We start from the raw sequence: 21,893 nt of genomic DNA on the forward strand, positions 1-21,893 counted from the left end.
CACTCGATCTTTTTTATTTTAAAATTTCGTCCAGTTTCGGTCACCATTCATATTGGTAGGCATGATATCTCTTGAAGAATGATTCGATTGGATTTTATAACTTATTGTATTAATTATATATAATAAATGTAATATTACACTAACTCCGGTAAACTCGAACCCCCGGTAACTCGAACAATTTTCCTTTCCCTTAGGGAGTTCGAGTTAGCGAGGAACTATTGTATTTTAAAAGCGCACTCGAACTTGTTGAGTGGGAGTCATAACATTTCATGGCGGTATTTCCACTCGAATAAGAGCTTAATTTTCAGTGTTTTTCGTTAAATCTTTGTATCGATTAAGAAATAACTTTCTCTTTGATCGGTGATGACAAAATTTGTATGTCACACTCAATGAGTGTGAGTGTAACACAGCCTACAGGCGAGAGTGTGGATACGGAAGAATTACTGATAATCGTTTGATATTTATCTGTTTTGAGAGCGTAATGTCCGAAATTTTTGTATTCGGTGTTTATAGACAGAAATTTGAGTTTCTGCAGAGATCGTTTATGAAAGTATGGGTTAATGTTTGTCGCAGATAAACTACCCGAGGTAGAAATATTAGCAACATCTAGTCAAGAATTGTGTGACAGGCAGGAGATGATTTTCTGCAGTTGTCAGCATTAAAATTGGATCTTGCCAGTCACGGAAAACCTTTGCACTCTAAAAAAAGATGTGTTTTCAAACACACCAAGGTGTGTTTTCAAACACATAAAGGTGTGTTGTGAAACACACTTTTTGAAAAAAGAGTCATAGGTGGGTTGATAAACACACCTTACTGGGTCACAGAACACATCTTGGTGTGTACAGAAACACACCCGCCCGTGTCAACTGACACACCTTATGTTAACACACCTTTTTCTGGAAGAAAAGGTGTGTTCAGCAAACACACCTTTAGAACACACCATGCAGAGAGCACACCTTGCTTTGACACACCTTGACAGTGACACACCATAGAAGTGAGCACACCATTTTCTAGAGAAAAAGGTGTGTTCAACAAACACACCTTTTTCAGAACACACCATGCAGAGAGCACACCTTGCATTGACACAACTTGACAATGACACACCATACAAGTTAACACACCATTTTCTGGAGAAAAAGTGTGTTCAACAAACGTTCGTGAAAAACACAACTTTTTCCAGAACACAATGTAGAATGCTCACTTTCATGTCACACCTTGACAAAGACATACCTATCTGGCTATCTATAGCATACCACACCATTAGGAAACACACCTTCTTGAGTGAAACAGCTTTACCTTTTTGGTTACCATACAGTGGCAATATTTATTCACAATTAATCACAAAGTCTTCTACATTTGAACTATCTTTTTCAACTATATAAAATTTTCCATTAGATTTAATAATATGCAAAACCCCATGCCAGGGTAAGTTTTGAATTACACGTACAACAAGCCTTTCATTAGTTTTATGAACTTGGTAGTACATAAAATGTCTGTGGAAAGCAGATGTCTCCAAAACTCGAACAACAAAAAATTTTCTATCTTCCCAAACAACGATTTCTTCCACTCACCATAAACCGGATAATCTCTCTCACCAATCTCATCCATTTCCTGCAGTCGCAGAGCACATCCTGGCTTGTAAATTATGCCATGAATCTCCACATGCCTAACATGCTAAAAAAAGATTACAATGCAATAGTTCATTTGATAAACATAAGATAGTATGATTCATCTCATCCCAAATTCAGTTTTTGCCTGATAAATCACAGTGATATTAAGAGATAGTTCAGTTGATAAATAGTAGCTAGATTGAATATTGTAGTAGTTAGTCCTTTATTATGTCATATAAATGATATAATTTTTTATTCATAATTACATTAAAAAACAACTTGGCAATATTAAACTGATAAATATTACCTGCTTCCTTTACATGGCTGTGCCAGTTGATCAACACTAGCAGCTTGAGCTATCATGCCAAAATATGGATGGCTGTGCAAATCAACATTGTGATCGCCTTAAACAGACATTAGGAAACACATGAAAAAATAGATTTAAATTGGAATAATAGCTGTATATGCATAATACATATGTAAAATTACAAATTTTTATAACTATATATGCATTATTTACCTAATCCAACAACATCACCACTATACAGGTAATTAGTCAAGGGCTGCTTGGGAGAACTCAGAAGGTTCCAGCACATGTTCCTAAATAAAAAACAATTACACCATGATTAGTATGATAAATACACAATTCTGTAAAAAATGTATAATTGAAATACACAAATCTACACATTTATTCAAAATTAAGCCTAGAGTGATAAAACACAGCTACTTTAGAGGGGTGGAATACAAGTCAATCTAATTGTGCACAATGATTTTAAAAAATATATACCTTTGATGGGAAAATGCAAGTGATTTGGGGACATTTTTAAAGTTCTTGGTAATTGAACTTTTCAGGAAACTGTGTTTAGCCTCAAATCTCATGGTCCAGATATTTCTAGGTGGCCCAAACCTACAACGCAAACATTTAATTATAATCATCAATAATTTAATAGGATGATGTTCTCTAACTCAAAAAAATTTGGAAGTAACTTTTACATCAATAATTTTTTACCTAACAATTTCATCAGGTATATGTATAAGATAATGCATTTTTGGAATTATGGATGCATTAGGGTAGAGATTTTTGAACATTTTGTGATGATCATTAATCATAACTTTCAAATAGGCAGCATCAGCCTTTGTTATTCCTGGAGAAGTACAAATTTGAACAATATTCCAAAGTTTCAGCAAACAATGCCAGTTTTCCAGTTGCTCATCCACTTTATCACCAATCATGATTGGCAAGAACCTGAATAAACACCACATTTGAGATGCTGCAACAAAAAGACTCAGGTTAAAATACATAGTCTACATTTGGTAGTTCAAGACAATTAGGCTGCATAAAGCAAGACATATAAATTAGTTAATACTTTCCCAATGACTGCAGTGAAAGAAAGGGTTTTAAAAGTATATGTACCTGATTGTTTAAGCTTAGCTTCAGTGACACCATTGATTGTTTCCCTGTTAGTTGCAGTTGGCTTATTCTTTTTGTTCATGTATCCATAATCAAAGTTTTCATCCTCCGATTTAACTCTTTGAGTGTGATACATCTGCTTTCATCAATCAGATACTTCAGCATCAACTTTGTTTCATAGGGTACCAAGCCTCCAAAATATATGCATTATATCTTCAGGATGCAAATGCAAACATCAAAATGTTGCACCTTATCCAACACACTTAATCTGTTTACCCCATAGGTTGTGGAAAGTTGTTCACGGATGTTTAATGCATTATCTTCATCTTCAATACATGCACATATTTGTCTGTGATTATCCAAATCTCTTTCTGAAAAGTCTTCAGATAAAAACTAAAACAGAAAGGCAATCCAAATGCACATTGTGTAAATTGTAAAAATGCCCTTATTGCTCAGCAAAATATCTCCCAAATTACAGTCAGGGAAAAAAGCTATTTCTTCAAATTATAGCATATTTACCTTATTGTTGGTCTCCAGTCTTGTTCCCATACAATGCCTACAAATTCGCAATGCTCCTCCAACACCTTCCTTGAAACCACTGACATAGTTGCTACCAAGTGTATCTCCAGTCCACAATAACAGATCACCTCGAAACACACGGGCAACACCATTTATGGTAAAACAGTGACCATTAGCCTAAAATATAGGAAGCTATAATGTTGGACAAATTTGCATACTAGAGGAATTTTGTCTTTTTTTTTCTTATATACATACAATACTGTAATGCATAAAGTAAAAATACCTTCGCCAAACAATTGACATCCTCAATGAATGGCATCAAAAGATTATCGATCCCAAATGACTTGATGTCTTTTGTTTTAGCAATAGCTATAAGTTGTATACTGCGGATGCTTGATCTAAACATTGGCCTTATATTGCCCAGCACAAAGTAAAAGACACCTAAAAACAAATTTTATATGTGATTGGGCAGCTAACATGCTTATGAAATAAGCTGTTCATAGATTCATAGACATAATATAAAGACACACACCAATTTTATGAATCTTTGCTTTTGAACCTAAAGGATTGGCTATTTCTAGATCATCATAATAGCCCAACAGCTGCAGGGCATCACTGTGGAGGGAGAATACTGGATGACTCTTGAAAAAATCCCCATCCATTACATCTCGAAGAACACCATCACATGAAAAATGTGGATTTTCAACTTCCTTTAAAACATCTGGGTTTGAAGAAGTGCCTAAAATATATGATCAAAAAAATGTTTGAAAAAAATATTTGCAACAAATGGATGCATCCAGTGATTTGAATCTTGAAAAGCCAAAGTAATGGCATTTAGCACCAGAATAGTGACATCAATTTTTGCTAGTCTTTCATATAAAATATATTTGTACCTCCAAAGTCTTTAATAATGGAACTTGATAACCAAAAACTGTGACACGTTTAAGTATTTTTCTCCCTTGTCGAAAATCACTTCTCCACTGTTTTCCCATCTCAACTTCTATTGGTTCCTGCAAATCAGTTAAAAAAATATAAAGCAAGCTGACAAAGCTGGCAGCTGGTTCAGGTTTGGTAGGTTGGTAACTTACCACCAAATTGAAATGACGCTTAAAATATGATCTTTGTTGGTATTCTGAATCAACTCCGTCGAAGACACTCTCTGCTGAAAATAACTTTTCCACATCTTGGTCAAATTGCAATTCTTGACCAGGATTACTGTTTATCTTTTCGACAAGCGATTTTTTGACTATGTCCAATACTCAGTTAGTAGATTTTTCGCTGAATCTTTGACCAAGTCCACGGCACTCTGGGTGAGCATACCTCTTGTTTGGAACATAAAAGGAATTTGGCAGCATGGCGTTGCATTAGACTTCGTGCTTCTCCCTCGTCAAACATCTCCTGAAAATGGTTCTCATTTTCCCCATCATTTAAGTCTTCTTCCACTGTTAAAGCCTTACTGTCTGTAATAATGTTTTGGAGACTATTTATCTTTGTAAACGACCGTGGACAGCTGTTACAAAAATATCTTGAAAATTCGGCTCGTTTGAGTGTATTCTAACCAAGTGATCAAAAAAAAGCTTACGTTGTCCGCTGCAACATACAAAATTACAGTAATCGCAGCGAAATTCAGTTGACTCGGCCATTTGTATATACTAAAAACACATTATTTCGCCTTGTGCCTTACTGCCTTTAATATTAGTTATTTCCCAGTATGTTTCAATCGATATTAGCCGAAAAATTGGAGCATTTGCAAAAGGCCTGGAGCCATTCTTCTCTCACGGTAAGTTACCACTGGGAAACCATATATTGATTTAAAGTAACACGTGACCGTAAGTCTGCCAATAGGAATTCCCTATGGTGTGATGCGGGAAATTTAGACCTGCTTGTAAAAATTTGACTGATATCTTGCCCGTTCGACGTTCCAAGAAGATTACTCACAACATTTGTGACCTTCCACGGGAAAACGTACGTTAACGATATTTCGTTGAAACGGCAAAACGAACGGATAACGAACGGGTAGTGAACGATCTGTAATAACGTTTCAACGAACCCAAAAAACGTTTTGACGAATTCAGCTAAAAATGTGAACGTTTAAAGTCGAGAATACGAACGGATAAATAAACGTTCAATCTGAAGCTGTTTGAACGATTTATGTTTTTGAGCGGTTTTAACGAATTAGTCTGAACGACGTTGCGCGTATGATTGACGCAAGATATTATGACTAATTAAAAGAATAGGAAATATTTTCAAACACGTAACATGTGTTGGCGCAAGTATGCGTGTACATATAAATAGCTATACCTTCATTTGAATGTTTAACTAAATTTATTAGCTAAACTACCTAAATCACATTATTTTATAATTTATATACATATATACATTGCATTTGCATCAAAATCGGGTTTATTAATCGTTAGAAAGCCTTCAGTTATTAGTACAAATTATCATCGTTACGTCAAATTAATCAAAGCGCGTGTTTACTTGCAACAACGTAACAGATTTTGTAAGTCTCTCCACGGACAAACTATATAGTGGTGGAAGGACATAAAACACATCATGCATGCATCCGTTTTATTAACACGGCTCTAAACCGAGAGTAAACGAAGATGCCATAAAATGCCTGGATTCGAATAATATCATAGGCAATGTCATTGGTCACCGTCTAAGTTGTGGTTGAGTTTCAGCTACTGGATACATATTTTATGTTAAACTAAACACAGGAGATTCCATTGTACACTATTGCTTATACCTTTGACGCGCAAACGACTAAATAATTATCGAAGGAATCAAGTTGTTTACAGATGATAACCAGACATTAATAACAGTTATACAGAATATCGCATACGCAAAGCTCGTTTGTATACGAACCAGCGTAGTAACGTGTGCTTGCATGCTGTCAAAACTTATTTGGTATAAATAGCCTACTACATTAAATACCAACCATTTATGCACGTGAAAATCCACATTTCAATTTCAGCAATGCATTGCGCGGTAATAAAATATTTAAAATATAAGCTTGGATATTTACCTAGTGCTCACAAATGTTCCGTGCGCAATAGCCTCTAGCTGCGGTCAAGCTGTCGCGGAATGTCGCCTATACACAGTACGTCAGTAGCAACTAAGGGCATCATTATACCTTAAGAATATTTAAAAATTGATAATAACTATTTATCCACTGCATGCACCATCGCCAATTTTCTTCGCAAAGCTAAAGCTGCAATGTCCCTATTCTGCCGCATATTTTTTCATGTAAGTGATATGTTGTGACCATACGATCACATATGCATGTGTTATGACTTATGAACCAGTATATCGCTAATGAAACTTGTGATATTAAATAGCTAACTAAATTCCTGGTGGTCATATTCACAGGAAAATATTTATTTCCCCAAATATTCGACCATCTACAGAGGTAACTGTGTAAATACCTATGCTACCTGCATGAGCCAACAATAGTGACCTAAAGAAATAGAACGCGCGTAAATTAATGGGATAATTTTTCGAAATCTCATTTTCAAACCACCGCGGCAATCAGCGTAGTAACGGTGCTGCATGCTGTCAAAACTTATTTGGTAAAATAGCCTACTACATTAAATATCCCAACCATATGCACGTGAAAATCCACATTTCAATTTCAGCAATGCATGCCGCGTAATAAATATTTAAAATATAAGCTTGGATATTACCTAGTGCTCACAATATGTTCCGTGCGGCAATAGCCTCTAGCTGCGGTCAAGCTTGTCGCGGAATGTCGCCTATACACAGTACTGTCAGTAGCAACTAAGGGCATCAATACCTAAGAATATTTAAAATTTGATAAAATCTATTTTATCCACTGCATGCACCATCGCCATATTTCTTCGCAAAGCTAAAGCTGCAATGTCCTATTCTGCCGCCATATTTTTTCATGTAAGTGATATGTGTGACCATACGATCACATATGCATGTGTTATGACTATGAACCAGTATATCGCTAATTAATACTTGTGATATTAAATACCTAAATAAATTCCTGGTGGTCATATCACAGGAAATATTTGATTTTCCCCAAATATCGACCATCTACATAGGTAACTGTGGTAAAACCTATGCTACCTGCATGAGCCTAACAATAACCTAAAGAAATAGAACGCGTAAATTAATGGGATAATTTTCGAAATCTTCATTTCAAACCACCGCGGCAATCCGCAATCCCGAAGGTCCGAATTCAGTGGGTAGGGATAAAACGCGGATACGGATTGCGGATGGCGGATGCGGATGGGAAAATGCGGATGGGAAAATGCGGATGAGGGGATAAAATGCGGATGGAAAAATGCGGATGAGGGAAAAACGCGGATGGGAAATGCGGATGAGGGGATAAAATGCGGATGGGAAAAATACGGATGAGGGGATAAAACGCGGATGGGAAAATGCGGATGAGGGATAAAACGCGGATGGGAAAAGCGGATGAGGGGATAAAAACGGATGGGAAAATACGGATAGGGGAAAACGCGGATGGGAAAATGCGGATGAGGGAAAACGCGGATGAGAAAATACGGAGAGGGGATAAAACGCGATGGGAAAACGGATGAGGGGATAAAGCGCGGATGGGAAAATACGGATGAGGGGATAAAACGCGAAAAAAGGAAAACGATTTTTATATGTGATTTCCTTATATAAATATATATGTCTTACCTTCTTGTGTTTCTCCCGTCTAAGCTTCTTTACCACTACTAGCTTATCTTTCACGTTTGCCAAAGAAGCGTCCATAAAACTGCCTTTTTCCAATTTTTTATTTTTACTCCGGCGCCAGCGACGGAGTTGAAAATTCGCCTCGGGTTTTTTTATCGTCGCAAGTGTGTAATGTGTATGTGACCGTATTTATTTACGTCCCGTGCACGATTCGATTTCGCTCGCATGATACGGCAATTCCTCCAAGAGGAACAAATAAACAGTTCTTTTCATGCTGCTCGATTGAATATCGCCGCTATTTCGCCGTTTAACAAGCTGTGGTCGTGTATGGGCGCGTTGACAAGTCGTAGTTTGCACAGGATTGAAGATTTAATATAACTATGTATAAGCGCGAATTCCAAAGGCAAAGTGTAAGACAAAGCGAATATATCATGCGGTTTATTTACATTTTTCAACAATTGAACTTCTATACTTTTTAAAGTACGTTGTGCTTCGCGATCGAACATTTAGGTTCGCAAGGCATCTAAATGCGAATGTGAACTGTATTGTTTATGTTCAGAAGAAATTAATTGATGCAATCAAGCAAATCCCGTGGGCAGATGTTGTAGAACAAGACGCCTGTCCTGGCGTTAATTCCGGCGCACGTGTCAGTCTTCAATATAAAGCTTTTGAACATAAACAATACAGTTCACATTCGCATTTAGATGCCTTGCGAACCTAAATGTTCGATCGCGAAGCACAACGTACTTTAAAAAGTATAGAAGTTCAATTGTTGAAAAATGTAAATAAACCGCATGATATATTCGCTTTGTCTTACACTTTGCCTTTGGAATTCGCGCTTATACATAGTTATATTAAATCTTCAATCCTGTGCAAACTACGACGTGTCAACGCGCCCATACACGACCACAGCTTGTTAAACGGCGAAATAGCGGCGATATTCAATCGAGCAGCATGAAAAGAACTGTTTATTTGTTCCTCTTGGAGGAATTGCCGTATCATGCGAGCGAAATCGAATCGTGCACGGGACGTAAATAAATACGGTCACATACACATTACACACTTGCGACGATAAAAAAACCCGAGGCGAATTTTCAACTCCGTCGCTGGCGCCGGAGTAAAAATAAAAAATTGGAAAAAGGCAGTTTTATGGACGCTTCTTTGGCAAACGTGAAAGATAAGCTAGTCGTGGTAAAGAAGCTTAGACGGGAGAAACACAAGAAGGTAAGACATATATATTTATATAAGGAAATCACATATAAAAATCGTTTTCCTTTTTTCGCGTTTTATCCCCTCATCCGTATTTTCCCATCCGCGCTTTATCCCCTCATCCGCATTTTCCCATCCGCGTTTTATCCCCTCATCCGTATTTTCCCATCCGCGTTTTATCCCCTCATCCGCATTTTCCCATCCGCGTTTTATCCCCTCATCCGCATTTTTCCATCCGCATTTTATGCCCTCATCCGCATTTTCCCATCCGCATTTTCCCATCCGCATCCGCCATCCGCAATCCGTATCCGCATTTTATCCCTACCCGAATTCAGTTCCGCCCTGCAAAACAACTTAATACTCAACCCCGGCCATAGAAACCGGGTTTTTAAATCACAAAGAGTGCAAATAATTTTTTCTGCAAAGCATATAGCAATGCTGCCGCCCATATAGAAACGACAATGCCAAATGCATGCACAGGGGAGTTTATACTCACCATTTTAAGAAACAAACGATCCTCAACATCTTCGAGACATCTACTTGTGACACAATTTGTGCCTCCTGCTTACAGTAAAATTAACTAATCAAGATTATTTAAGACATGCATGAAAGCATTAATCCATTTTGTCTGGCGAAATCTTTTTATATCATATAATTATATATATTTTGAGGTAGCATCTACCCCTTTTTTATGAAAAATGTCAGCAAAATTTGTAAACAATTGTTGTTTCAATGTAAGTAAATGCATCCTGTAAATTGTAACCACCACGGCCCAAGCTAACAACTTTTCTAACCTCAGCCAAGCCATTTTCAAGGTCTGGCAACCTTTCATGTCATGTTTATTCGGAATGATTGGATGATCGTGGCCCAACTTGATTCCACCGGCCATGATAAGCAATCTAAAGAGTTATATTGCAGTGCGCATTTATATCCGAATACATTTTACTCGCGTTAACATATACATAAAATGCAATTGAGAACGTCTTGTTATATACAATTGCATGATCATCTATATGAAATCTTACTTCGAATGCGTGTCATATTTCGATATATATGCATGGTCAATAGAGAGCTACAGTTTAGCCAAGCAAATACACTCAAGGGAAAAAAAACTTTAGTTTAAATCGAGAGAACCGCTATACGAATTCTGTTGATGATTTCATCAATAAGCCTGATTTCAATGCTTGGAGGAAAATAATTGCAAGCGCGCCTAATAAAGTGGCCAAGTCATGACTTTCCTTATATCATAGCTAATGTTTCATTTAGTGTTCATACCTGGTATTAACCTTTATATATGCTTGCGTTAAAACGCCTTGACTTCTTCATAGATGCTAATATCCAGCAAATATTTGGGACAGTTTTCGCGAAATTATTGGTAAAGATCTTTACCCGCGTGCTCATGCACGCATAAACAGTTGACAGGCGCCATTTCAAATTTGCTCATTTTGCCGCTCTAGCTGGCAGGCTTCAAGGTGCAATGACCATGCATAATTGCAATTTAATATCCGGAATGTAATTTCTAATCAAGGGAGCCCAAATCAAAATTAGTGAAAATTTTCCTGTTGCCCAACAGCTGATATGTTGTCCAAGCAAGATAAATTCCAATGCTCCTTTTCTGATGAATTATACATAGCGAAATATATGTGGCAAAATATCTGAAAGGTCAAACTTAAATGTTTGTAAACGTTAGCTTGGCAACTTGCCCTTTGGGCTTGTGTCAGCCCAGTTGTGCGCAATGAAGGACTGCACGCACTTTAAAACATAGCGCAAAACTCAACCTCACAAAACACGGAATTTTTTGTAATAAAAAAAGTCACACAATGAACATCATTGATATAGGTTCATTACTCTCATACAGTCTCTATCATTTATACGATTTGAGCCTTTTCCGCGTTCCACGTTTCCGATTCGAGGAGCAAGTCGAGAGAAATCAAATTACAACCAAAATATACATGGGGAGTGAATTGTGCTGAAATGTGCATATATCAATATATATGAAGTATTTTTTTGTTAAATAAGAGTCTAAATAAATATTTACAATGCATGAGTTATATTTATGCCATATATAAGTTATATTTATGCAATTGCCACCGTTCAACATGCCAGCAACGATCGAGCCAGATGGCTTAGATCTGGGGAGACAAAGAAACCTTTTTAAGGAAATAAGACAATTTTGTAAGCGGGGCACTGAGGATCTTGTTGCTCCGGCTCTAGTTTTAGACTAGATGCACGTACATATTTAAATTGTTATTATATTCATGCAGTGGCGTAACTAACAGAGCCGAGGATGGGGTCTTGAGGTATACTTGGTACTGCGGGGTCCCTTAATTCGCTGTTTGTCATAAATCACGTTTTGCTTATACTATGATGTTTCGTTATCTATCCTGGCCTCCAATAAATGAGGATCTCTTAGTTCTCGTCGTAACCCTACCGAACGCGCGTTAGGTCACTGTATTTATGTCTTCAAATATTACCTAGGGTATTTCAATTGTTGTATAATTTGTAGCTATGTCAGACTGCATTAAAGACAACGAATTTCAAGCTGAAAGGTCCGTCCTAGGATGCGGTCCTTAATTTTGAATAGATTTTAATCAGTAGCTGCTTCGTACGGAGGCCTGATAAGTTTATCAGATGTAAATAAATTAGCTATATATACACATGGTTTAAAAGTACGATATTAATATGTAACACGCAAAATCCCTCAATTCATTTTAAAATCTGGTTTTGTCTGTTTACATACATTTAGAGACTTCCGACAATTATGCAACTTAATCAGCACCTTGCCAAGGCATATTATGGCTCGTAATGCTAATATATGGCTTGCGAGTTGTTTGGGTGCGCGGTGAAATTTGGCTTATGGAAGCTACAGAAGTATAGTAAAGCACAAATTCTAACCATTTAGTGCATTACCGAAATTCAAAAAACGATAATTTTTTGAAAGAAAGCTTAAGACGTGAAATTTGACGCTAATGGAATAATTGCATGCACTGAATCTTAATAGCCTTCTGTCTGCATGACGCTAAGCATAAACCATAACATAAAGCGCACAAAATAGCATTCGATTAGGCTAAATTGATATAACCCCACTATTTCCTTTACAAGCCTTCTATACTAAGAAACTGAATACGTTTCTGGAAGTATTTCTGTGTAGCACATTCTGCGCTTCTTCTACAAAGTTGTAGCATTGCAAATGTTTAATCTAATATGTTGAACCAAATCCAATGCGATTGAACGAAATTCCGGCGTTGAACGAACGGTAAATCAAACGGTTGAACGCTTTCGGACCAATTTTCAAACGTTTTTTCCTAAGCGTTCGAACGGGCAATTTCGAACGATGAACGATCTCGAAAATCGTTTCAACGAACGCTTCAAGCGTTTGAACGGCAAACGAACGGATAACGAACGATATTTTCGAACGAACGAAATAGCGTTAACGTATGTTTTCCCGTGGAAGGTCACATTTACTCTGTTTTTTAAATATAATTTCATCACAAGTATGGCTGTGTGTTTAGTAGCAATGTTCACTGAAGACCTTATTCCTCACTTGTTATCAAAAGGCATCTCAAGAGAAATTTGCGATCAACTGAAAGGTATGCCTCATGTGGTTGAACCATTGCCAAAATGCTAAAGCGTTTAAGTTTTTATGTGTGCGTTAAGCTTTCTTTTTTATTATACAGTTTAATGAATACGATCTACTAACAGTTTATGATTATAATGTTTCAGAAAATGCTATTGATGGGGGTACATTGAACTTTTTGATGCAAGACATCGACGAATTCAAAGCGGTCTTACCTAAATCTGGCCATCGAATTCAACTAAAACAAAAATTGGCCTTTACTTTATCTGCGACAACAGAAAACGTAAGTTTACTTTGTTTAAACAGGATATAAATATAAACTTTGATTTAACAAGAATATTAATTTGTCGTTAATTCCTTTAGTTTGCCTAACAGGCTTTTATATAACAGTACTAATTGAAAATTATAAGCCGAGAGAAGGCACTGTCACATTGGGCAATTGAAATAATCAATTGTATTCCCATCACTAATAATGACTACTTCTCAATATTTTACATGAAAGTATTTACTATTTGTCAATAATAGGAAAAAATGCCTCAGCAAATTGTGATGCCACATGATGATGAACCACACACATCAGAGCTAGAACCATCAATGCCAACTGAACCACCTTTGCCAGTGGAACCACCTTTGCCAGTGGAACCACCTTTGCCAACCATGGCATGTGAAAGCAGTGTTGAAAGTGTGAAAGCAGGTGTTCAAATGAAGAAACCACTCAAGAGTCCCAAACCTATTACTAATAGTTCAGATGCCACAGCCCTACCAAACACTCTCCCATTTCCTGAGAGTTTCTCTGTGCGAGTGCAGATGGCAATAAAAAATGGCTCTGTTGCCCCTGAGCGAACACAGCTGATTGCAGATGTAGGGACCTTTTATTATGGTTTGTCCAGCCACCCAAAGCAAGGTGACTACAAGAGGATTGCCATTTTAGTGTGCGAGAAATTCCCTGAGTTGAGAGATTCCAATCAAGCAAGCTATTGGGTAAGTGTCACAAGAGGGAATATTCTGTATATGTACTTAAAATATACTTGTCATGGCAATGATCCTAATCCCAAATATCATATTTTGTCTACATATATAGGTATCAATCCAGAAACAATTGTCGCAATTCTTCAGAAACCTTCGGCGGCGAACAGTTAACAAAGCGATGCATGGGCAACCCCATAGCCATGCAAATGAAAGTGCATCAAAGAAAATAAAACTGACTGCAGAGGATGATGAGCAAGCTCAAAAAAGAAATATGGAGCTTTTGAAAAAAGCAAAACCTGGTGCAATGGCTCCTAAGACATTTGCAAAACTCTTTGTCGACACATTTAATGAGCGGAGGAAATTTATCGAAAATCAAGCTACATCTTCTACAGAGGTCTTGGAGGAATGTCCATATCTTGGTCATCCAAATGTTGTAAGTATCTTCACATGATGTCTTGTGCAGTCATATATACACATGTAGTTTTTAGGGTATAATATTAAAACAATGGGTAACCCTATTGAAGCAATGGCAACTTGTTTCAAACACCTGCAAAATGTCTTTGATTATCTTAATTAGGTAAGAAAAGAAGTTAGCAGAATCATTGGGCAGAAAAATTGGGAAAAAGAGGCTGAAAAGAAGTTGGAGACTGCATTGAAAGCTGTCATACAATTAAGGATAAGGAATGTGAATTGAGAAGTGAACAGGTTGTGGAGGCTGTGGAGCAAATTGAGAGAAAGACAAAAAGGAACAAAGGAACAACAACAAGTGTTCTAAAATTCAAAGATGTATGTATTTGTCAATTGCACCTTGCACACTCTAGTAGATAGCTCAGTGGCAAATCAATGATCTTAATCTTTAGGTTTACCCTCAATGCTGGAATTGTAATTAACTGTTTTAATTTTATTTTACAGCCTGCATCCACCATGAGACCAGAAACCTTGTTCAAAGACAAAATGTCGAGTTTCGCTTGGTTGTGATTGGGTCTCCTGAGGAGGTCAACCAAGTTTTTGTGGCAGGTGAAGACCAGTCATTTATTGAGAGTGAAGGTATACTCCAAGGTTTGATCGACCTGCTTTGTTGTTACTATGCATATCACGTCTCCTACCCTGAAAGTATGGAAGGATGCTTGCTTTTCCTACAAGACATTCTTTTGCCAACAAATGATGGCAACTACAGAGGAACAAAATTTTCCTCATTTATGGCAAAGGTGCACCAAGGAATTAAGGACAATTCTGATTAGAACAATTTATACATGCCTGGACATTCATGCTTATATTATATGCATGCCATATATTTAAGGCAAATTATTATTAAGGCAAATTTCCATATGACTTTTAAATATTGTTGTGAAATATGTAAGTGTTTTCTTGTATGATAATGTTTTCTATTTTTAATACATATTTCACTGTTTATGGACAAACTGTTCTGACTATTCATTCTATTTAGATAATTTCCCTAGGCAATTTGATCTTGTGGTTGGGTAGCACACCTTAGTGTGTTCCAAAACACACCTTGCACCACCTAGCAGTAGTGTCTTGGAACACACCAAAGTTGTGTAGGAAAACACACCAAAGTTGTGTAGGAAAACACACCACAGTGTGTTTCAAAACACACCTTAGTTTGTACTAAAGCACACCTTTTGCAAAACACACCTTATGGTGTGTCAAATTCTGGACAAGCAAGAAACACACCTTAAGGTGTGTTTTGGGACACACCTGCGTGTTGTAAGAAAACACACCTTAACCTGTGTTATATTCTGGACAAAAAAGGTGTGTTATTTGAACACACCTTTTTTTAGAGTGTGAATACGTACAGAAAGTCAGTTTATACAAGACCTTCGAGAGAAAGGTGAGTGTACTGTCTGACGCTATCTTATTTGTGTTTAGAATCTTAACAATCACGACTGCCGTAGAACATTCTAAATCTACTGAATTAATTGAAACGTATGTGATGTAACCCAACCACTGTCAGTTGTTAGACCATATATAGAATGCATATCTCTTGCTGTTCTGATCCACCTAAAATAGCGTGATATAGCTATGACTGTTATAGTTTATTTCAAACCCGTTCACAATTTGTAAGTTACGACTTTTCCAAACAGTAAATTGATTGCGGCTGGAAAACCTTTCATCAACATTTCTCATCAACACATAACAAACCCTAAATTCACTTCATAAAATTCTGAATGATTTTGTCAGGATTTAAATTTTAAACGTTTTCCTTTTTTTTCAGAAGTCCCTGGTATGAAGGGAGTAGTATCGTCATCTAAAGGATTACACACCAAACTACGTCAAGCTGCTCAACGGAAAAATGGAGTAAAAAAAGAACGCAAACAGTTGATTAAAATGGGAAATAAGCTGAGAGCTGAATTGTTGAAATATAAAGTTATTTGAAGGGATATTTTGGAATATCTATTGAGGCACGTCAATCGTCCAAAGATCCGCAGAATGTGGCGCAAACATCACGATCCCAACTACGGGGTTTGGAACAGTTGCAATATGAACTAACAAGCAAAGAACTGCATGCAGTATGCACAGAGAACACTAGCGAGGAATAATGATCAGCATTCGCTATCTCCTCGCAAAAAAAATTCCACGTCGGCCCAAAAACTTCAAAAACACTCTTCAAACACGGAACTCGCAGAAAAAGCAGGCCTACCGGAATCGTCTACTGTTCGTGACGAAATCGTCTCGCAATGGCAACCTTCGTTCTCATCAGACGACCGCGCGTCGTTACAAGATGTCTGGAAACTACTAGACGAGGACAGTTCTGGATTAACCCATCGCAAGGACGAAGTCAGCAAGTCTCAGCTTCGGGAAAGTTTCTCAACTACGGACAGTTTCACGGTCAAAGGTCAGCCTAGTCACGTGCATCTCAAGCCAGAGTGTTCCAAGGCTGCGCTGTCTGTCAAGGCAGCTGGGAAATGGACACTCTCCCAGTAAAGCGAAGATAAGAAATATAAGACGAAAATGTTCGCGAGGATTGTAGATATTTTTATTACCTATAATATTGTTTTTAACAAGACCGGTCATTCTGGCAGTAGGAGGCTGTGTTGGGAATTTGTGTGTTTAACCCTCACTTCCAATCTGTCCTTAATTATCCAATTTTCTTACTTACTATTGATCCCCATGCAGTATTAATTTATACCCATGACGTTTGCATGCATTATAATAATCATTCTATTTCCGCATAAAATCCAACACCCCCCCCTATTATAATATAAAAAGTATTAGAATATAAAAGTTGTGCCTCGTTCAGTGTTCACCGTCCCAATAAATGTTAACTTGATTGAATTCTAATTTTAACGCAACTGTTCGAAATATATGTTAAAATCTAAAGCACTAAGTTCTATACTGTCTTTCTTGTGCGACCAGATCTAATGATCTTGATCCCCTTACAAAACTAACTATAGTTTCGACAAAAAACTATAGTTTTTTGCCTTAAAACTTTAGTTCTTCTGAACAACTATAGTTTCAGACGAAAACACTATAGTTATTCGTGACACTATAGTTTCCAAATACAGAAACTACAGTTTTTCGAAACTATAGTTTTGTTCCAAACTATACTTTAACTATAGTTGTTTTAAAAACTATAGTTTCAACAAATAGTAGCCGCTGGAAACTATAGTTATAATTGAAACTAAATTTGAACTATAGTTTTTTTAAAGACCTATAGTTTACAACAAATGGTTACTAATAAAACTATAGTTATTCTAGAGAAACTATAGCTGCACTTTTTTATTTGCATAATCTGTAGTCAAGAAAAAGTGATTTGCGATACATATATATTATATATATATAATAATATATATATATATATATAATATATTATATATATATATATATAATATATATTATATATATATATATAATATTATATATATAATATATATAGATTTCGATTACCAATATTTAGCATACATTAATATTTACATACCTTTGTACTCAACACATAAGCGTGTTTAACCTTTGACCATCTTCAAGACTCTCAGAATCTTTTATCTTTTAACAGTTTCAGTAATTAGTTCAAGGAAAACGGCAGATCGGAGGAAAATCACAAAAGAAATATGTTGGGATTAGTTGGGATATTTTGGGATATTTTGGGAACTATCGCGTCGAGACGAGACGTTAATATCCGATTATTCCCTAATATGGGCATGCTCGCATTTTAATTTGCCCACATGTGACCTGAGTATGACATGCCAACTCTCTTGGCGGCCATTTCGAATTTACCGACAACAGTGTTTTAAAGACCTCGGCAATTAAACGACTTAATGGCTTACGCTTTGGTTAATTTCTTCGAAGAGAATGCTTGGGATGTCATTCCATATTCCGATATTGTTTTTACTCAGGAACATAAACAAAATGAAATCGAGAACGGGACAAAAATGTTGGTTCTTTGGAAAGATACAAAATCCAAGAAAGCAACCAAAAGAAAATTCCCTGCCGAGATTGTAAAGATATCAGGTTTGAAATTAAGTTTATATATTCCTTGAGTCATTATTGTTCGCCTTTGGCTTTGACGTTTTATGTCTTGAAAGAAAGATAATTTATTTAGGGTAAGATGGGTTTTATAGTTAATATATTCAAGTCCTAATCATATAAATGATCCCAAATGATTCAGATCAGGCTGTTTTGAAATATCATGTTTGAAGTATGATTCATATCATGGTGATTGAAGTCCTAATCATCTAAATGATCCCAAATAATTCAGAGCAGAGTGTGTGAAGTCTCAAGTAATTTAATATTTGTCTATATAACAGCATATATTACTTCCCACTTTTAGATACGACATATTCAGAAATCAGCACCAAGTCCATCCCTGCCATAATCTTTGTTCATATTTGTTATATTTTAATTAAACAATAGATGACAAAGACTGGTTACTCAAATACATGAGAGAAGATGATTCTCCGGTTAAAACAGGCAAAGGTTTCCGCAAGCGTGTAAGAAATGCAAACAGTGTTATAAATGATAGCGACAGTGACACAGAAAGACAGGTAAAAGTCTTAAAGTTACAGAGATAATTTTTCCATTCCAAATTTTCTCTAACAAGGTGTTTTTTGAGCACATATACAAAAATAATAGTAATTAGCAAGTTATGTGCATAGTTTATATTCCCCACATTTATTTCTGATCCTGTTTTTCTTCAGCAAGAACAAGCTGCAACGAAGAGGCAGAAAGCAGCATCTAAAAATGCTGAGCAATCAAAGCGATCAACCAATCTGGCTAACATGATAAAGGAAAGATACAGGAAGGTTTGTATAGTTACAGGTCAAAAGGAAGCCTCTGTCAGAAAGAGTAAAATCACCTTGTATATAAGACGATGTGAAAGCTAAATGTTAACATTATTTAAGCTTTTAGCATTGAAATAGCAGTAATATAAAAGCTTCCTTATACTACCTGAGATGGTAGATAGGCACATGAGTTAGTAAGAACACATTACATTCTTGCAGTTGTTGATAATTAGGAAAGATGCCAATTGGTGCACAGGCAGCACACATATGTATTCATTGCTTATAATTTTAATATTTAGGAAAGTCTTAAATTATTTGATGGCAACAGTGTATGTGATGAAGATTGCAAATTTAAGAGAAAATAGAACGCTTCTGGCAACAATCAAACACCTAAAAAGTGAAAATGAAAGATTTCGGGAACAAATCGAAAGTAGTGATGGTAAGCTTGTTCAAAAAGATTTGTCCAACTTTTAATCAAAATGTGTCACAAGACGGGTGATCGGCGGACAATCCATGATCCTGGTGCATTAAGCTAGGACAAGCCATTTATTTTGCCTTTTCCTCACCATTCATTAGCCACTCACAAAAAGGCAATGATTTTACTGTTATTCTGATTTCATGTTTCCTAGTCTTTTGCTAATGCATTTTAATTTTCTTATAGATTTAAAAGTTTCTTTGAGAAAACTGAAGAATGTGGCATCCTTGGAAGGCTTTTCAAACCAAGCACCAAAATTTGGTTCACAACAGAGCGTACGAGCATACGAGCCTTCCGCAAGATTGTCTCCTTTGACAACCATGGATCATGGAAGATCGTCTCCTATTTCATGTGTGTCAAGCTCATCAACCAGATCTTCTCCCACATCGATGAGTGGTTTTTCAGAATTTGCTACAGAGGAACCAACCGTAATTGCAATTAGCGAAGACAACTTGTTGAAAGACAAAAGTAAGGAAATACAAGGCTGTGATGATGACAACTAGGTCCAGGAGTTAGAGAAGGACACATATGCTTCCTCAAAAATTTGTGGAAGTGACGAACAGTCTGGATTGGCTGATGTTATGGCAGATAAGGTAGGTCTTTCAAATGCACTGTAAATGGGAGAATTTTAAAATTTTACATTCTGATTTCAATACACGCAAAGTGGTTTAGGTAGAGTGTGTCTTGAAAATGGAATTATTAGTACCGTGGTTTAAAACATTTTTGTTCATTGGATGACTTTACATTGTTTTTTTCACCTTTTTTACTAATTTATTGTATTGATTTATTTTCTAACAGGTTGTTCTCGGACCAGGCTTGTCGATTTCAAAGAATGTGCTTCAACGAATAAAGACGAAGAAAGTAGGATCATTTATCGCAAACCTGATGGGAGCAACACTCACAAGAGAGTACATGGCGACACACAGTTACAAAGGGCAGAAAGGGAAGAATGGGCAAACAAAGCCAAAGCTTGATCCAAACTACACAGCTTCCCTAATAAGTAAGTTTTTGGTTTTGAGTGTATACGTAATCTTTGTATTGCAAAGACGGACTATTTCTGTTTACCTAATCAGCATTTGAAAGAAAAACGCAGTGTTGGCATATTTACTGATTTAGTAATTTAGCCCTTCTTTATGTTTTGTGTAGAATACGCCAAGAGTGTAAGATACACCGAACTTCAGCGGCCTGTTATTGACGAGGACATTGTCAAAGCTATCAAGTTTAAACTGAACAATGAGGAACAGGCGTTCAAAAAGCAACAAGAATAACAGTATTATGGCACAGGAATTTTTTGAACATATACAAAGAAACGGTATCATTGTAAGAAAGTTTTTAGCCCTTTAAATTAATAGTAAATGCCTAAATTTCAAAACAGTAGTTCTTTTTTTATATTCTGCATTTATTATATACTAATAATAAAATCCCCTGGTACTAAAGACCGAAGTAAAATAAAACGTAATCCCTTTTTTCGTTAAAATATCGTTTGATTATTGGCAGCATGACTAGAACTGTGTTAGCTTCGTGAAATTAAAGCTGCTTTGTGCAGCAGTTATTATTTGGGTAAACGTCAAAATTATTTTTTTTTTAAAGAATACCTTTTGCTTCCATGTAAAAACTATAGTTTCGAACAAACCTATAGTTTTTAACCTATAGTTTTCACTAAAACAACTATAGTTTCAGACACTATAGTTTATTCCAAAATACTACAGTTATTAAAACTATAGTTTCGCCTTTAAAAACTATAGTTTATTTTTGTAAGGGTCTAATGACCTGTATCTTCAATTGGCTACTGGAACTTAGCTAGACTCCTTAATTGGTGCGGTCACGTTCTCTGTAGGCTTTTCTCTCACGCCGTCCATCTAGCTTCTAACTCACGAGGCAGTTTGGCATCCCAGGGGACCTTAGCGTCACAACACTCGTGGTAGAGGAACTTTCCTTGCAGAATAATGGGCGAAATCAACCCGAGAGGATCATAAACTTTCGCGATCCTTCCGAGGACTCCTCGCTTCGTCGGACTTGCTGGGTCAGCAGGAAACTAGATTTTGTATGGCTTGAGCATGTATGGCTTAGGCGGCCAAAGGAGTGGAAATTCTGTCCCAAACAGCTTGGACCTCACACTATTGTTAGGAAGACTAGGCGTAAATTATAAGATTAGATCAGAAACAGGTCGAGAGTTCATGGTCCATCACGACAATCTAAAACCTTACTTTATGCC

General features: G+C 36.6%; 4 protein-coding genes and 1 pseudogene across 4 annotated transcripts; 3 read left to right on the forward strand and 2 right to left on the reverse strand.

The window, feature by feature from the left end:
• Positions 1-1,699: 1,699 nt before the first annotated feature.
• Positions 1,700-2,569, reverse strand: LOC114543631. Its single transcript, XM_028562530.1, has 3 exons — positions 2,398-2,569; positions 2,131-2,210; positions 1,700-2,014 (listed from the first exon to the last, which is right to left on the reverse strand). The coding sequence occupies exons 1-3, from the start codon at positions 2,544-2,546 to the stop codon at positions 1,914-1,916; spliced, it is 330 nt and encodes a 109-aa protein (XP_028418331.1). The 5' UTR covers positions 2,547-2,569; the 3' UTR covers positions 1,700-1,913.
• A 21-nt stretch (positions 2,570-2,590) lies between these two features.
• Positions 2,591-4,263, reverse strand: LOC114543629 (annotated as a pseudogene).
• Positions 4,264-12,916: 8,653 nt separating this feature from the next.
• On the forward strand, positions 12,917-14,660 carry LOC114543624. Its single transcript, XM_028562528.1, has 5 exons — positions 12,917-13,010; positions 13,144-13,280; positions 13,523-13,978; positions 14,079-14,399; positions 14,544-14,660. The coding sequence occupies exons 1-5, from the start codon at positions 12,917-12,919 to the stop codon at positions 14,658-14,660; spliced, it is 1,125 nt and encodes a 374-aa protein (XP_028418329.1).
• Positions 14,661-18,123: 3,463 nt separating this feature from the next.
• On the forward strand, positions 18,124-20,181 carry LOC114543623. Its single transcript, XM_028562527.1, has 5 exons — positions 18,124-18,433; positions 18,836-18,966; positions 19,120-19,224; positions 19,503-19,548; positions 19,865-20,181. The coding sequence occupies exons 1-5, from the start codon at positions 18,241-18,243 to the stop codon at positions 20,179-20,181; spliced, it is 792 nt and encodes a 263-aa protein (XP_028418328.1). The 5' UTR covers positions 18,124-18,240.
• On the forward strand, positions 19,908-20,956 carry LOC114543625. The gene is made up of 3 exons (XM_028562529.1): positions 19,908-20,271; positions 20,477-20,678; positions 20,825-20,956. The coding sequence occupies exons 1-3, from the start codon at positions 20,260-20,262 to the stop codon at positions 20,944-20,946; spliced, it is 336 nt and encodes a 111-aa protein (XP_028418330.1). The 5' UTR covers positions 19,908-20,259; the 3' UTR covers positions 20,947-20,956.
• Positions 20,957-21,893: the final 937 nt, after the last annotated feature.

This window comes from Dendronephthya gigantea, unplaced genomic scaffold, assembly GCF_004324835.1.
Source record: "Dendronephthya gigantea isolate DGI-Jeju-01 unplaced genomic scaffold, DenGig_1.0 000500F, whole genome shotgun sequence".
Lineage (NCBI taxonomy): Eukaryota > Metazoa > Cnidaria > Anthozoa > Malacalcyonacea > Nephtheidae > Dendronephthya > Dendronephthya gigantea.

Coding starts and splice junctions, on each gene's coding strand:
- LOC114543631 (XM_028562530.1), bottom strand. CDS start 2,546: ATGATTATAATTAAATGTTTGCGTTGTAGGTTTGGGCCACCTAGAAAT. Junction 2,211..2,397: donor CTTGCATTTTCCCATCAAAG/GTATATATTTTT, acceptor TTTTTTATTTAG/GAACATGTGCTGGAACCTTC. Junction 2,015..2,130: donor TGGTGATGTTGTTGGATTAG/GTAAATAATGCA, acceptor TGTCTGTTTAAG/GCGATCACAATGTTGATTTG.
- LOC114543624 (XM_028562528.1), top strand. CDS start 12,917: ATGGCTGTGTGTTTAGTAGCAATGTTCACTGAAGACCTTATTCCTCAC. Junction 13,011..13,143: donor AATTTGCGATCAACTGAAAG/GTATGCCTCATG, acceptor ATAATGTTTCAG/AAAATGCTATTGATGGGGGT. Junction 13,281..13,522: donor TATCTGCGACAACAGAAAAC/GTAAGTTTACTT, acceptor TGTCAATAATAG/GAAAAAATGCCTCAGCAAAT.
- LOC114543623 (XM_028562527.1), top strand. CDS start 18,241: ATGGCTTACGCTTTGGTTAATTTCTTCGAAGAGAATGCTTGGGATGTC. Junction 18,967..19,119: donor ACAGTGACACAGAAAGACAG/GTAAAAGTCTTA, acceptor GTTTTTCTTCAG/CAAGAACAAGCTGCAACGAA. Junction 19,549..19,864: donor CAGTGTATGTGATGAAGATT/GCAAATTTAAGA, acceptor ATTTTCTTATAG/ATTTAAAAGTTTCTTTGAGA.
- LOC114543625 (XM_028562529.1), top strand. Junction 20,679..20,824: donor CTACACAGCTTCCCTAATAA/GTAAGTTTTTGG, acceptor TGTTTTGTGTAG/AATACGCCAAGAGTGTAAGA.